General features: G+C 41.4%; 1 protein-coding gene across 5 annotated transcripts in view; it reads left to right on the forward strand.

Annotated features, from left to right (window-relative positions):
• The first annotated feature begins 689 nt into the window (after positions 1 to 689).
• Positions 690 to 17708, forward strand: part of LOC135499255 (aminopeptidase N-like) — a 35593-nt gene continuing 18574 nt past the window's right edge. For 3 of the 5 annotated variants that reach the window (XM_064789935.1, XM_064789934.1, XM_064789933.1), the window contains exons 1-3: positions 690 to 1452; positions 13465 to 13820; positions 16094 to 16556. In XM_064789935.1, the coding sequence (XP_064646005.1) occupies positions 13529 to 13820; positions 16094 to 16556 (755 nt within the window). In that variant the 5' untranslated portion in view covers positions 690 to 1452; positions 13465 to 13528. The remainder of the gene's footprint in view (positions 1453 to 13464; positions 13821 to 16093; positions 16557 to 17708) is intronic. The other 2 variants (XM_064789931.1, XM_064789932.1) reach the window with 2 other exon arrangements.

Consider the following 17708-nt stretch of genomic DNA (forward strand, 5'->3'; position numbering starts at 1 on the left):
CTTATGCGGACAAATATGGGAACCTGGTCTTAGAGCACGAATGAGATAGGTGCCCACGTTTTAAGCACTTTTTAGGAAAAAATGTTAGTGCCAGTAATGCGGGGGGGGGGGTCTAGTTAATATTTTTCTCAGCGAAAACACATTTTGAGAGAAAAAAGTGAAAGCGTTAAATTTCCAAACATTTGTCTCAAGACAACTCACGAGTTAAGGGTTAATTATCAAAATTCACATAATGTTCCACAGCGTTCTACCAAATCATCTATACCTGAACGGTTCGAACACTAGATCGAAGTCAGGGGTCATTTGATTTAATGAGGATAATAGGTACTAGTTAGCGAAATCTAGGTCACATTCGGCGAAAATCGGACTAAGTGCCGCCGAGAGTCTCTGCACAATGATGGTGCCGCCATTTTGTTTCAGGTGGGAATGATTGCTCTTTTGTTTTGCCTCGTTTTCGCTAGCATGCTTCAACCATGAAATAAAGTCGTGTTGTACAATTATCATAATCCAGCATGGTACAAAATGTATTTTTGTGCGAAATTTGATTATAATTACGAGGAGTAATCGTCAGTGACTGTGGACTATATCACTGGCGTATGGTCATCCGCGCCTGATCACCTACATGTAAATTAGATCACTCCACCTTGACAGACGACCATCATCGAATACCCCCGATTTCGAAGTGTTTCGAATAAACATGAACTGCATCGGTCGACAAGCCTTGACATGAGATCTGTAAGCTTAGTAAAGGCAAATATGGCTTTCTTTGTTGAACGACCGCCGCATGTTTATTTAGCAGATATGTGCATCTTTGTTGAATCGCTGCGGATTATACAGAAACGATCGCTGCCACGGAATAATATTCGGGGATAGACTAGAAAGAGTTATTCAAAATTCTTATTGTGATTTTGTGGATAGTACGTGACTGATTGAAGGCCATCTTCTCAAAGATCTTTCAATGAATTTTGGATCTATTTAGCGATTTCTATCGCGTTTAAAGACTGGATAGCTTTTATATCTCGGAGATGACTATTAAATAGATAAACATATACTTAAGTGCTTTAATTAATTGTGTGCAAATTGGGATCAAATGATTGATAAAATTGTGTCACATTTTATAAAAAAAACTAACAGGGTCAAGAGATACGTTTAAGTTCTTCGTCGTGCCATGTCACGTGTCGTTCCACATTTTACAAAAAAGCGCAGAGGAGATAAGATTGTCGAGGACCCACAACACGACATTCCAGTCCGTATTTTATAACGACCAGGTGAGATAACGCAGACGATATATCAGAGTTTATCAGGAATGACGTCATAGATAATGGATTAGAGATTATGTCATTGAATGAAGATAGGACAACTTGACTTCTTGACATAAACTGGCTGTTATTTTCCGTCCTGGACTATATTAGGCGTGTTTGCGTGGCACTGTCTTATAGCAGGGTCAAAAAGGTAGGACTTACACTTTTTAAGAGAATCAACCTTAATGTTAACCGATTTTGTTTAACTACTAAAGTTGCCATTGTTTTTTTTGTATCTCTTTCCCTGCGCTGATGAACTCGAAGGCCCGCGACGGCAGCATAGGTGTGAGTAGCAATGGGGAGGTTTGCGAGTGGGTTTTTTCCGGAATGACAGATTTTGTCTGAAACTTAAAACAATCGTGTCGCGACTACATTTTGTGTATTTTTCTGCTTGCAAAAACTCAATTGGATGAAATCTGTCTAGAATCTACAGGAAATTTCCCAGGGATTAAGTCCCAGGTAAAAGTTTGAAATGGTTATCATCTACCCTCAGTGATATGATTTGGCGCACCAACATCATGTTGCGATTCGTTTTCTCCAGCTGCCTTCGTTTCTGAAACCTTTTGCTATTTAATATACCATGTGTAAAGAGGCGGTGTCGTGAAATGTTAGCGAGTTTTCGCAAATCCCCCGCAACGTCAACGCGAACGCCTAGTACAATGTTCGACATCGTAATCGGGAGGCCGAGGAATGGGATAGGCTTTCGCGATGGCGTTTCGGGGATTCGGGAAAACTCCCTAATATAGGGTACTTGTTAGAAGCGTTTGAATTGTACGGTTGGCTACGCGTATATCTACGCGTAGTCCTACGCTTATTTGATAGACATTATTTCAATGACATTTTGTCAATATGATAGGTCACCGCGACACCCCTGGGGCACGCCATGGCCCTATCACTTGACCCCCGCGACACTCAACACTCATCAACAATGACCTTACCTGCCTTGCATGCCAAAACGTCAATGTCATGACCTTACATGCCAAAACGTCAATGAAAATCATTAGGCAGGTTTCGTAACCCTTACGAAGAGTACGAACTACTTTTTCTCGTATCCTATAGTGGCATATAGGGGATTTCGCAAGACCAACGTTTTGGCCTTCATTTGATATTTTCTTCGGGCGGTGAAAATGAACCTTCTCATTCCCTGCTGAAAATTCCGGGGCAGATCAGTAAGCTAGACTTCACCTGATCAACATATGGACAGTAGGGCCTGCAATAGGTTGATTCAGTCAGAAACTCGCGTTTGACTTGATGCTACATGGATTACTTTGATACCGATTGAGGAGCGGTAAGGGCATCGTGCGAAGTTCGCTTTCAAGAAGACGGGTCAAATACAATTTCAAGAGGTCGAATATCCGAATTTGAGATTTCAATGATATTCATTCTGAAATCTCAAATTTGGGTAAATAGGTTATAGCATCAATATCAACTACAATCAGAATGTCTTTCGAAACCAACTTGACGATACAACGAAAGAAATGATATTCACTGTATGTACTTGAAGATTGACTAGGCTCATTCAAGAACATCTCACTGTATAACCACAGGGTGTAGACCTTTGTTATTTATGTACCGAATTTGAATGTGAAATTATGTTCTGCCTTTTGTCAAGATCACGCCCTACCCATCGTGTATTTTGATAGCAAAAACACACAGATCTTGATAACACAATGATACGATACCCGGAGGCCATTTTGAAACATATCGTGCTTATATCACTAGAGATTACATTTGCATGTCGCTTATAACAATATGCACATTCATTGGCGCACTTGAGGATTAACATAAGGGGCAGGGTATGGCAAGTTCGGATCGAAACAAACTATATCTTTACTATGTTTATAGAAAACAGAAGATGTTATTACCACCTTATTGATGGCAAGCAAGTCCATGCAATAGTTTTGTCTACAGCTATTAGGCCTACCCGGGAAAGCTGAAGTGCCATTGTGGTTTTCGTCAGGCACTTCAGACCTAACCTTTCTTTCAAGACATACTCAAATTGGTATCCGGCAATTAAAGCGCGGTGGAACAATGAAAGAGCGTCCGTCTTGTGATCGAGAGGTCACGGGTTCGAGGATCGACCAGCGTAACTTCCAACGGACATGCATAAAATGGCCAAGTGTAGCCCCATTTGTGCTCTGAATTTCTCCTGGGAGCTTTTTCTCTATTTGGTTTAGGAATGAGAGTAAAGTGCTTTAATGCAATATAGCGGTACAGAATAACTTGAAAGTGCTTTAAGGCAATATAGCGGTACAGAATAACTTGAAAGTGCTTTAAGGCAATATAGCGGTACAGAATAACTTGAAAGTGCTTTAAGGCAATATAGCGGTACATAACAACTTGAAAGTGATTTAAGGCAATGTAGTGGTACAGAATAACTTGAAAGTGCTTTAAGGCAATATAGCGGTACATAATAACTTGAAAGTGCTTTATGCTATATACAAACTTGGAACCAGAGGAATATGGAGAGCCGGTGTAATGTTTTTGAGTGTTTCTATTTTTGAGTGTTTCCCCTCATTGTTTGGGAACGCTAAAAGATAGATTGACAAGTTTTTCTGTGTTTCCCCCTATTGAAAAGTCGTGGTATCTCTAGCTGCCTATTGTTTGGAAACACTGAAACATGGGGAACAACCACAGATGTTACACCGGTGTGGGAAAATTCCCGCCTGGTACGCTATTGGCATTACATAGCCGTAGCAATGTCAATCAATCGATATTTAGAGATTGACCTGTATTCGGTTTAGGCCTGATAAGATGTAACATGGCCGTTCATGAGTGCGATATGGAAATATTAAAACGCACACCGTTTGTTTAAATATTTGAAAGTTGAACTAGAATTTTTTTAAATCTTCTCGTGTATACTATGTATCAATATTGCTGTTGTGTGACAAATCTTATAGAAAGAACAAGTTTACGAAAATTTGCCGGCATTATAACTGCAATAAGGCATTGAGTATTTCTACTACTTTTTAAATACATCTCACAACTCGTATGCCCGAACAACTGTCTCATAAGCCTTAAGGCTGGCTATTTGTATAAATAAATAGGTGACAATAAACAAATAATATATAGGGGAAGCAGAATCAAAATGCATCTAAAACCACGCTATTTGTTGTTAAGCTCCAACCTCGCGGTTTCGGTGCGACAACCAATGTCTCCATTTCGGTATCAATTCCTTGATTCAGCGCTGCAACCTGAGCAGAACTTATTTGTCCGCACACTACCGCCCGATCACTCCGTTCTGAGGCACAGCATCTTCCTATCGAGCGTCCATTCCGGCTGGTAACATTCGGGGCAAGGGCATTCTCAGTGCATGCCCCTCGAATGTGGAACTCACTAGGCCATGACCTGAGGAAAGAACTAAATCCCCTTCCAAAAAAACTTGAAAACTTTCCTCTTCCGCGAGCATTTTGGAGTGTGAGCGCTTTTGAACATTGTATTCAGTGGGAAAGGCGCTATACAAAAATAATTTCATTCCTTCATCCATTTCTGACCAGTAACCACAGACCTTGGTGAGGCAAGGCGAATAAGTCATAGAGATGTGGTAGAGTCTCCCGCGGACTGGCAGGGGCCTGGAGTTCGAACCACTGGTCACTGCAAGTCACAATATGTGCTTGTTCATGTTATTTCATTCCAAAAACTTCAAAGAATTCAAGTTTGAACGTCATCAGAGAGTGTGCTCTTTTCGTCCTAGCCATGGGTGAACCGTCCCAAACAGCAACGGTTGCCAAACTTCAACCGTTGCAGTCAAAACGAGGCCCATAGTGCATTATACACTGTAACTGCGGTTCATTGCAATCAGGGTGTTTTGAAATTTTCATTTCTGAGTATTACATCAAATGTCATTATTTGATTGGCTGAGCCACGTTTGCGGACGTTTCTGGTATCTCGCGGTTCATTAGGTCGAATAACACGTTATAGAGATATTAATAGTAAGATAACACATCAAGTATGTTGCCAGAAGTGGGCCACAACAAATTGACGGAATGACCGGAGTGAACGAAATATGATGGAATGTGTGTTGAATCATGCTTTGCGCAAACGATTTCCAAAATTAGGGAGTAGTTGCGGGCGATGATACCGGACCGACGCTGATCATAAACATAGTAAAGGTTACTGTTAGTGTTAATGGGCAGCTCAGGAATGCATTTATTATGTAACCATATAAAAAAGAGTTGCATACGTCAGCACTTCTTGCCAACGTGCTGAGATGTACTTTTCTGGCGCTCACACCAAATTCATATTCTTATTGTGACTACAAACTTCCCCAAAGAGCCAAATAGCGAAATACAGTAGAACCTCTCTATTAAGGACACCCTCTGGACTGACAAATGCTGTCCTTAATAGAGAGGTGTCCTGATTAGAGAGGTCGAATTCAATGGAAGTACACCCTCTGGACTGACAATTGTTGTCCTTAATAGAGAGGTGTCCTGATTAGAGAGGTCGAATTCAATGGAAACAACCAATTTGGGACCGAAACTACTGTCCTTAATGGAGAGGTTGTCCTTAATAGAGAGGTGTCCACTAAGGGAGGTTCCACTGTATTATAAAACATTGAAGAAAAATAAAACGATAATGAACATTATTTCATATATGAAACCATGTCATTATCCCCTGCTTGTCCTCCTTGCGGCTGCTTTCAGGCGTACTTTCATCATTTTCCGTTCGTTCTGTTCGCTCCGCACGTTCCGTCAATTCGACGAGGCCTCATCAAAAGTGGCCGAGGTGAACATGGACATAAAATTCGATGCGATTACCAATGTCATGAATGTTATCGTGCTATCTTCTGATAATGGGCGTTCCCCTATTGCATTACATACATCGTATATTTGATAAGAAGACAGTTTGTGGAAACGCCTATTGATATCGAACATTATTATGAAAATGGAATAAGGACTGATCAATCCATATAGAGGCGTTACGAAAATTCACGTGAACGTAAAAGTAAATAAGTAAATATTAGCTCAATACGTTTTGTATCTCACAATATTTTACCTGTAAACACTCCACATGGCGCCTAGAACTCAACTTAAACTTATGTCAACAGCTTACTTTATTCTCCAAGTGGGTTAAAGTGTTTGACGTGACTTTTCCTTCTCTTTCAAAGAGGAGTAGCGCGTTAAAGGTCATATTCATCAGCGATATTAGCTTGCCAAACTAAAATGGGCTCTCACGAAAAAAATTTTTGACCACTTATTATTATGTCCCATCAACATGAAGCCGACATGCATGCATAAAACCCTAACGGCCAAGTTAGAAAAAAACACATATGCCTGATCACCAAACGACCAACTCAAAGAAAAAATGAAAAATATTCCTCGCGCGGGTTCGAACTCGGAACCCTCGTCACAGAGAAGCTCTCGTGTAAAGAAAAAATGAAAAATATTTATCGCGCGGGTTCGAACTCGGAACCCTCGTCACAGAGAAGCTCTCTTGTAAAGAAAAAAATAAAAATATTCCTCGCGCGGGTTCGAACTCGGAACCCTCGACACTGCATCCCTGCCGTCTTACCCACTATGCCATGAAGTCATTGTTGTAAATGTACATAATTTTCAGTTTTTGACTTCACGTACAAGCTTGACAGAAAAGCCTCTTTTGTGCCATCTGTACCATTTTCAGTTTCAAAGTGGCGTTTGAAATTTGCTAATTTACAATATTGGCAAAGTGAATTCATAAGATACATAATCAGGAGATGAACATGACACCCTCTGATGATTATAAGAGCACGTGGCCATTTTTCGAGTTTTAAAGATGCAAAACAATTTCCCGCTTTGCTAGTATTGAAACCATGCGCGTATTGAGGAACTGTCTGATGAGTTGGCATTCGATTTCAAACAATGGGCGCATTGGCCACGTATCTGTGCTCCACATCCAGTGTTGGTGAATACGGTAGCGCCACTGCGGCCTGCTGGTAGTCTATCATATCTGAGGGCGTTTGAAACATGGCTGACCGGTCGTTCAAAATATGGCGGACGGGCGTTAGTGTTTTCGAACTTGGCCGCTAGGGTTATTATGCATGCATGTCAGCTTTGAGAATGAGTATAACACCCTGGTTTGTCAAGATGATGAAACACTTCAGACGTTTACACGATAATATATGATATTGCCTCTTTTCGATATGACTAGGCTGTAGTCGGTGAACGTTACGTCCTCGCTGTTAAAAGAATTCAGAGCTTGCACGTTACACGGTCTTTTGTTTATAAACAAAGCGCGCTCGCATCTCGGCCAAAATTCCCATTGGTTTGCCGTCTTACGAAAGGGTCATCAGGGCGATTTTTGATAGTGACAAGACCACCATTGATTTTTAAGCCTTTTAGCAGTTAAATTGTCAATGTTTGACCGCGACGCATCAAATACTTCGTGGGGTTGTGAATCTGAAATTTTGATATGATATTCCGGACAGTCGGGCAAGTAAATGGTGAAAAGTAAACTGGTAGTTGACCACGGAAATTTGTTGATAATCGACAAATTAGACAGACATTGATATTTCCACTCTTTTCAGCCAACTGGCAGAAAAATCTCAAAACACGCCCCCTATTACCAAATTAGCAAAATCTCGAAATTAATTTTTTCATCAAATAATTTCTTCATATCTGTAGACTTGCCACAGCAAATATTTTTTCAATACCTCTCCAAATATGTACTCGAGAGTTAAAAACATGCACTCGTCTAATTGATAGGCCTGGACCCTCCAACCTATGAATATTCATTGGTGGCCTTGTCTCGATAACATCAACACCCGCGAAACAGGTTTGACGACATCGATAGGTGTAAATCGGCAAAGGCAAATAAGTACTACAAATATGATGAGATGGGTTTGAAAAATTAAGTTTAGGTAGTAAATCGTGGTTTGTTTTCTAATGAGAATATTATTTGAACAGTGGCTCAGCCGTGGCCTTTGGAATGCACAAAAGTAAGTGCTCGATCCCAGCGACATATCTTATTTCACCTAAACCAAGGGACGACGCCTATATACAAGTCAAGTTAATTTACCCGTTCCTCATTAAAGCGGTACCATTGACAATGACATGTCGATAAGTCTTTTGTCAATGCTCTTTAGCTCAGGAATGCAAACATCGAAATTTGCATTTAGTTTTCAAATATCACTGACAATGACATGTCGATGAGTCTTTTGGCAATGCTTTTTAGCTCAGGAATGAAAACATTGAAATTTGCATTTAGTTTTCAAATATCATATTTCATTGATTGACAAGTAACGGCCAATTCGGACAAGTTTCGCAGCATGACGAAGAGCTTGAACGACAATGTACAAAGTAGAACCTCTCTATTAAGGACACCTATGGGTCTGACAAGTCCTGCCCTTAATAGAGATGTGTCCTCATTAGAGAGGTCAAATTGAATGAAAACTACCACTCTGGGACCAAAACTAGTGTCCTTAATAGAAAGGTTGTTTTTATCAGAGAGGTGTCCGCTACGAGAGGTTCCATCATGCATTGATACTCTATATTCACTAGTATAAGACCGGTTCAGAGCTTTCAAATTTAAGCTAGGTATCCTGAAATGGTCGTTTGATGCCATTCAACATGTTCAGTTTCGTAAGACACCAAGTTTTCCGATGGCTCATAATATCATGTTCCGGCGTAATGTTTTTGAGTGTTTCTGTTTTTGAGTGTTTCCCCTCATTGTTTGGGAACGCTCAAAAATAGATTGACGAGTATTTCTGTGTATCCCCCCTATTGAAAAGTCATGGTCTCTCTAGCTGCCTATTGTTTGGAAACACTGAAACATGGGGAACAACCACAGATGTTACACCGGTTTGGCATTTTTCAACTGGTTGCAGCTCGGTGAAACCAGTGCAAGTCGTAGTATATACGAATGTACTTCAATATCCTTCCCCCCAAGTCAATGGCCTGATGACTGACCTCTTAAAAAGGATTTTAGTTTTTTCCTGTCATTGTTTGGGAAGACTGCAAGACAGGTTGACATCATTTTGGGCTATATGCCTGCTTCCCCTATCAAAAAGTCATGGTCTCTCTGCCTGTCTCTTGTGCTGAATCACTGAAATAATACGAATATCGAGAGCGATATTTTTGACCCTGGTATCAACTCGATCACGACCTTCTCAAATATTCTGAACATATTAATTGGCCTTAAGACTGATTGAGACGAAAGGGATTACTGCTCTCTAAATTCCATTCTAAGAGGTCAGGGATCAAACTAATGACTTGCATGCTAATCAAAGGGAACGTGTTGATACACTCGAGATGAACCACTTAAATATTCAAGTCAACATAATTTGACAGTAGAAAGTCAGTCAGGACACTTCAAACATGGCCTTGGCTCCTTTATCGAGACGATCGAAATCAGGTTGAGTTTTAGATTATCAGTTCAAATATTAGTTAGACAGTGCCCTTTTTAAGTCTGCTAAGCCGTGGAAGATCAACATTAGAGAGTTTTCGCACCTGTACGTTTCGGCGACCGACTACGTTCAGGTCATTAGATTTTGCGGTCATTGACGTGAACACATACGGTTTAGAGAGAACGTTATCTTTAGCTAGTCAGCTCCACATGAGAGTGAAAAACGGTTTGAAAAAACAGCATATTTTTCCGAAACCAAGTCTTCCCACGTCGATCGTTTTTCTATTAAAATCATTTATGACTAATCATCTTTGTAACGTTTGTGAAACATTTTGTTTCTGGTATTTTTGACCATGTCTATTTCACTTTTGAATTCGTGGTACTCGCATATAAGTCGTGGTTATACTCGCAGCGGTAGCGTAGTGGAAGAGAGTCGGCCTCATGAACAGGTGGTCGTGGGTTCCACTCCCGGCCAAGTCACTCCTTGGCTCCCCTACTGGTCGAGTTCAAGTGTGCACCTTCTGGTTGCTCCTTGAAACCCCTGATTGATTTCTGTGGAGACCGGGGTAATAATATGATATCCCAAAGCGCTTTGAGCGAGAACTATAGTGTCACGGAATTGCGCTATATAAAAGACTCATTATTATTATTATTATTATTATTAAAATGCCTTTTCCGTTGATCAAAAGGCAGCCAGAAGGGGCCTTCCGCAACTTAACTGATGGAAGAATGAGCTCTGTTAGGTCATTGACTTGTGAGCGGTCGTTGAAGAGGAATCTGCACTTCGCTGATAAAGGCCTGGATATCCGCAAGTTCAATGGCGTTTAGTAAAATACACTTAGCGGGTAGCTTGATTTTCTCCAGTAGTAGATCTAAGCGACAGAAGCAGCTTCAAGTCTTTTAAAGCAAATTTTTATTAACCCTTGCTTGGAAAGTCATTTGGCGTATTTAAATGGATGATCGTTAACTGGTAACTGTCCGTAAAGGCATAACCGGGTCCATTTGCGAAATCACAAAAAATTAAACGTTGCCCGTTTTACGGTCATGGATGAGTAAATGTAGTCGGCCGCCTAAACTGACAGGTGCGAAAACGTTCCGACCCTGCTTGTATAACATTCCGCGAAGATGAAGTCACTGCAGCTGCTGCCCTCTATTTCCCCATCGCTGAATTACAGGCAATGTCGGACAAACATGCGGTTTCGTAATGGATTCAGGCTTTCTTACTAGGGCAGTTAGATTCAATCTGGCACATGTCCGAGTGTTGGAAATACTACATAATTGTTCTGAATATTTCTCTCTCTGACTATATGGTATCATTCATGCTAAAAACAATGCAGGGTCAAAGATAATTGACTTTGAAATAAGCTCAAATGCGTGGAAATAAGTGTCGATGGCCGACTGTCACGTGGCTAAAACGTCATCAATATCTTATGCAAATGACCTTGTGAGCTATAAATAGTAACTTCGCGGGATGCTATTGGCCGCCATTGCCTTCAATTGGCCAGGACGAGGTCATGCCATTACATGTATTATGAAACTTTTAGGGCCGCTAGACATGCAAGAGTTTGTGACATGGTTAAAACAATAATATTTTGCAATGCTTCATTTCAATGATACATGCATAACTTCAGCAATATCATCCCTCGGGAAAGTAAAGTACGAATTTTCAGTCAAATTACACTGCGCGATCGCAATGTATAATGTATAATGTACAGTGACTTTCCAACATGGAAGCTGATACTGGCAGAGAGATATATGCATGAACGTTGTGTCTGCGCTGGAGAATGAGTATCGTATTGTATGTAGATCACTGTAAACAGTACACTGCCACACTATAGGTTTGGTGTAACTGTATACACCAAGTGGGTATATGTTCAATCAAGCCACTTAATTCAATTAGAGTTATAATCAAAACTGATCAATTTACCCTGATTGGTTCTAATAAAGTATTGTTAGTTCGATCCAAACTAAGTGTAACTAGGTCATGTGTGCATGGATGTACATCAGCGTGTGTCTGATGCATTGAGTGTTATGGCAGGTTATGCTGGGATGCGGTTGAAGCTATCACGGTACAGGATGATTTGTCTTTTGATTAAGTGTGATCAGTTTGATTGATACAATGCATTCCGGTTCACTGGGGAATCTGTCCGGACAGGAATTGATAAAGGCCTTTGGAAGCAATAGGCCTACTACAGCATCTAAGCTAGCACTAGGTACCAAATTTTGACAACGGGGGGGGGCTTTTGCAAGATAATTCGTCTTCTATTCAATCACTACTATTGGCTGGTTGTTGCTTGATTTTTGTGTCAAAAAATACATGCCACAGTTGTATTTTGTATTTTAGCTCCACCCTCGCAGTTTTGGCGAGACAACCAATACCTCCAATTCGGTATCAATTCCTTAAACATTCAACATGGGATAGACAATGGTTCGAATCGCCATTTTGAAGAGAAACAAGTTAGAATCGAGCGCCAAAGAAGTAGTTTTTGGCGCCAATGACGACATTAATGGCGGATTTGCACTGACGCGCCACCTTTCAGGAATCGAGTCGGAGTTGCGAGTGTAGTGAAATTGGTTGTACAAGGTAGCAAAACGGGCCATTGGTAACTTTTGCCAAGTTGTTTATTTCATCCTTGAAGGTTACAAGGGCTATCCTGTTAATAATGCACTTGATAATGATTAAAATTGTGACCTGCGATTCGACCTGGACACATTTTGTAACTTGTTTTTCAATCCAATTCTCACTAATTTGAAAATAGCTCAATTTCAGTGGTAAATGTGATTGAATAATTGAGTGCTCCGTCAAATTTGGCGACACTGCAGGTGATAATGAGGATGGTTTTAATTCGCCTAAAGAGTGTGGGATGAAAAATCAGGGGCAGAGTATAATGAGGCGCTTTGGACATCATCCACTCGACGAGTCAAGGCAGGCGGTGCACTACATCAGTTACGTCAAACTGGTTATCGTCGTTGAGGGACTCCGTCAGGGCCGCAAATTCCTCCGTACATTTTTACATACATAATTTTGTTTTCGGTGGATTCAAACCCTTTCTTCTGGAGGCGTATTCATAGGGATATAGTCATGGAATTTAAGTAAATTATGGTTGCAGCAAAAAAAGTCATCAGTTCTCCTCACATGAGACCTTTTATAATACATCACCTGTCCGCGCATTCCTGGTATTGTACCTGGGGACGAAAAAACGAGGTTCGTGACGTATCTGACCACGGAAAGCCAAGGCGCGAAATGCCTATTATTCCATTCTCAAGATACTGACGTGGTCAAAATGATACATTGTATTTCATTTTACCGAATTTTCTAAAACAAAGAGTTGAAGTGCCAGTGAACGAAGATTTTCTTGCAAGCACACCATACGGTGGCTGGAAAGTGCCATCATTATTTTTTCCGGAATATTTCTTTTTTTTTAATTAACATTATTTTTCTTAAATAAATTTTTTTTTTCAATTTCCACCGCGTGGCGATAATTATTATCGCCACGCGGCGGAAATAATTTCGGGCACGGTGGAAATAATTATCGCCGCGGCGGTAATAATTATCGCCACGCGGTGAAATTAAAAAAAACACTTTATTTAAGAAAAATAATGTTAATTAAAAAAAATGAATTATTCCGGAAAAAATAATGATGGCACTTTCCAGCCACCGTAATACCAACATAGTTACTGCGATGCCAGATATCAAGGGGAATATATCCAACTCAATTTGTTTATTCATCTATAGTATTTGTGTAGCTTTGGGAAGAGGCCTACTCTGATTCCTGCAGCGCACCTATGAAGTAATCAATAACAAGTAATACGCATCATTTAAAACGTTGCATCATCATTTCAGGCCGTGACGTCACAAGCAGACGAGAGGGTTGCGTATAAAACGCGCACCGTGCCACTCTTGAGGCATGTCGAGTAGTCGAGAAACTCTTCATTTCTCCGATATCAACGAAAGTAGCACAACAATGGCGTCGAGTTCAAGGTCACGGGGAGGTGTCCATATTTCGGTGCCGATGGGGTTCGTCTTGACACTCCTAGCAGTCCTTTTAGCAGTTGGAGTAGGGATAATCGTGCACTTTGCGGGCCCCAACCGACAGATCGTCTGCAGTTGCGAGTACCCCAAGGAAAATGGCGGAACGGCCGGATCTGCGGATGCGCAATGGGAGGCCTGCAAACAGATGGCGATCGACAAGGGAGAAGGTAAGAAGTTGCATGAACAATAGCATCCCGCGAAGATGAGGTCACTGCAGCTGCTGCCCTCTATTTCCCCATCGCTGAATTACAGGCAATGTCGGACAAACATGTGGTTTCGTAATGGATTCAGGCTTTCTAACTAGGGCAGTTAGATTCAATCTGGCACATGTCCGAGTGTTGGAAATACTACATAATTGTTCTGAATATTTCTCTCTCTGACTCTATGGTATCATTCATGCTAAAAACAATGCAGGGTCAAAGATAATTGACTTTGAAATAAGCTCAAATGCGTAGAAATAAGTGTCGATGTCCGACATTCACGTGACTAAAACGTCATCAATATCTTATGCAAATGACCTTGTGACCTATAAATAGTAACTTCGCGGAATGCTATTGAGAGGTTTCGATATGTTACGTTGGACATTCGCGATCAGTTATAAATCTTCCTTTTACCAGTATAATACGTCAGGGACTGGTTGTTCAAAACTAACTTGCCACTAATGCGAAACACGTCTGATTAGCTTGTGTGGACTTAGCCTCTGGCCGAAGTCGGGAGTCACTAGGCCTCGCCGAAGACAGCGTCACTAGGCCAATAAACCCAATTGGCGCCTAACCGTTGCGGCACGCAAAAACGCTCGTCCCGCCTTGGAGGAGGAATGCTCCATGGAGAAAATCGCCACCAAGTGCAGAGCGAACGCTGAAGAAGAAGACGCCAGTCAGCTTAAATGAACATATGCATTTTAGCATGATGCCGAAACAAATTAACTTCAATGAACATTTTTGTTGATGCGAATGGTAAATTTGCCTCAGGCCACTAATACTCATTTTCGCCTCATAAAATCCTCTAATTACATACATTGCTTTATACATAACATACCTTATGTACGTCACAAGTTGTTTGAATTGATCAAATACCATGGCAAATCGGTGCTGGATGAACGCGGTTTTATACAAAGTTACAAAGTACTGTATCTTCCTTGATCCCCATCATACCTGCATCATCTCAGTGGATTTCAATTCCAGGTGCCTTGATCCTTGACTATACGATAGTAAACATTTGGTACAACCATACTAACAAATATAAGTATGAACGAAGGTTACGCCACTTGATAACATGATTTAGAGCGCGGTGCGCCGTTCGGCACCTACATTGTTTCCCCGACGTTAGCAAGTTCCTTTTTCTAGCGCTAGACGACACCAGTAGTCGGCAAGTTTTCTCGGGTGCTGGCACGGCAGTTGCGTGTGTTATTTTTTCCGAAAATGACCACCAAAATAAGCCAATTTAAGCTATTTAAGGATCAGTACACTACCTATTTTGCGCTTACATCACTGTAAAAAAACCACCTAAACCTATTGACAGCCAGCGCCGTCTAGCGGGATGCCACTTCTCATGCTAGGGGAATTGTTAAAGATCACTGCAGTCAGGTCTGGCAGGCTACCCAGGACTGTTTATTACTGGTAGTCTCTGAACCAGTTCACCTGTTCAGGCCAGCCTTAGATCAGACTACTTGCCGCTGGTAACCTGAAAACTAGTGCCACCTGTTCATCAGCGGAGCCCTGGTAGGCAGCTAGTCTTGGAGAAGGAAAACTCAGATCAACACCCAGGCAGTGAATGCTGGTAAAGGTCCACCGAAGTCGCTGGGGTCCAGCCCTTGCGGCGTGGCTCAAAATCGGGACCCAACGCACATACAAACAAATATCAAATATGTCGTCTTATGCCATTACTACTTTCCCATTGTTCGGTTTTCACCTAGGCCCACACAAGAGGCACCGCATCCAGTGACACTATTTACAAACAAAATCGATATAAATCATCTTTATTTGTAAGTTCCATTGTTCCTAATTAACGCGAGACTTTTTTCTCTAAAGTTAATTTGAGTTCGCAGTTTGACTTCCATATTGAAATTGAGGACAGTGTCCCGATGGCAAAATGCCTTTGAAACTGCGTATTTGAAATTGATGCAGTTTTCAAAATCAAGGTCAATGTAGGCCAAGCTACCCAGCGCTCATATAGACTCGGGATTCTGAAATTTGTCCCTTGCCTCGGCCGTGGACGGTGATCCCTGATCCGAAGGTATTGAAATACAGATCAGATTCATGATACAAAGGGAGTACAGTTGGTCGATAAAAAAAATCAAAGCTATTAATTCACAATATTCCAGCTTTTTCGTCTATATTGTTAATAAACAGAAACTGACTGTGAGGCCGGGCTGTAGCCACTCAGACCGCCATTATATGTCATGGTTGTCGTTGATTTAATCCCATTTGACATTTTCCAGCCCTACCGTGCCACTCCACCGCTGCCCCAGGTACACAAACAACGGCAGCAACAACAGGCAAACCTAAGGTTACCGACATCCGGTTACCTGATACTCTAGTTCCGGTGCACTATGACCTTGAACTCACACCCGATATCTACGGCACTGACCCGAAAACTTTCCGCTTCCAAGGGAAAGTTAAAATCATCATGACTTGCAAAAAACCAACTGACGTCGTCAAACTACATATAAACAAATTAGACATTGTTGACAATTCTATCAAATTCGTCAGCGAAAGCGGAGGTGCTGCCCCTGGCTACAAAAGCTGGAGTCACGACAAGGATCGGCAGTTCTTCGTCGGCCAGCTAGATGGCGCCATGACAGCAGGACAGAATTACTCCATTGAGATGGAGTTCTCGGGACCTTTGACCAATGACCTGGCTGGATTGTACAGGAGCGAATACAAACGGGGAAACGGCAGCGTGTAAGTAGTGAATTTCCGAGAAAATACTTCTTTCTTCGATAATTTTTTTCCGAGAAAATGTATTCAGTAACAATGTATACGATATTCACCCCTAAGAAATATAAAAAGGTTCTCGCGAAACTCACATCCCTGGGCAGTATTAAACTCACGTCCCTGGGAAGTTTCATCCGTCTCGCTGGCAGACATCATCAACAGTGCTGCCGCCAGGTGATAAACGGTGTCCCAGTAAATTTTTAAGTTTGTTATAACCCTTCTTTGTTTCAGCTACAATGCCATATTTCACCTGTACCCTTTCTTCGTTTCGTCAGTTATTTAGCCACTACCTTTTTTGCCCCAACCGAAGCAAGGAAATCATTCCCATGCTTCGACGAGCCGGCTATGAAGGCGACTTTTCTACTGACCCTACTGAGAAAGCCTCATTATAAATCACTGGCAAACATGCCAGTAGGTAGCCATAGCAACAGGTAGGCCCGCAGTGAATATAATATCACTGCAGGAATAGAGCCTGCATGAGAAAAATCCCCGGCGCAATGTCATTGTATGATATCCCGCATGCAAGCAGACCCTCGCGATTGCCAACCAGTTTGCCTCGTGGTTACAGGAATGGCGCTATCTTATTGGTTGAATTTAAACCGTCATGAGAATAACGCAACATCATTGGTCGATCTCTTTGTAGTAGAGCTATGAAAATTGCAAATGCTTTGAATATTTCACACCAAAATTTGCATAATGCTATATTTAGATTATACAACTTTTAATATAAGTGTTTATAGAATCGAGGGCAGCCAGAAGGCCTTCCTCACTGCTGAGTTTGTGTAGCAAGTACACTAAACTTATTTTCTTTTTGCTTGACCTAAGAATAGCCTTTGCATGCTGAAAACAATGTAAATGCGACTTAATACGGGGTCATTCTGCTGATTTTGGGAAATATTATTCGTCGAGACTACGATTTAAAAACACAAACAAACACACCCACGGTTTACTCCCAACCAATAAGAAGCCTCGCACCTTTGACTGCGGGACTGCTGACTTGCTGATCCGGCCCATGTCGGAAGTCCAGATAAGTACTTTGCAAGATTCTTATTAAGATATATTGAGTTGAGTTCGTCTACATGTGTATGTACATACGTTACACGTTACACGATACTCGTT

Source organism: Lineus longissimus, chromosome 14, assembly GCF_910592395.1.
Source record: "Lineus longissimus chromosome 14, tnLinLong1.2, whole genome shotgun sequence".
Taxonomy (NCBI): Eukaryota; Metazoa; Nemertea; class Pilidiophora; order Heteronemertea; family Lineidae; genus Lineus; species Lineus longissimus.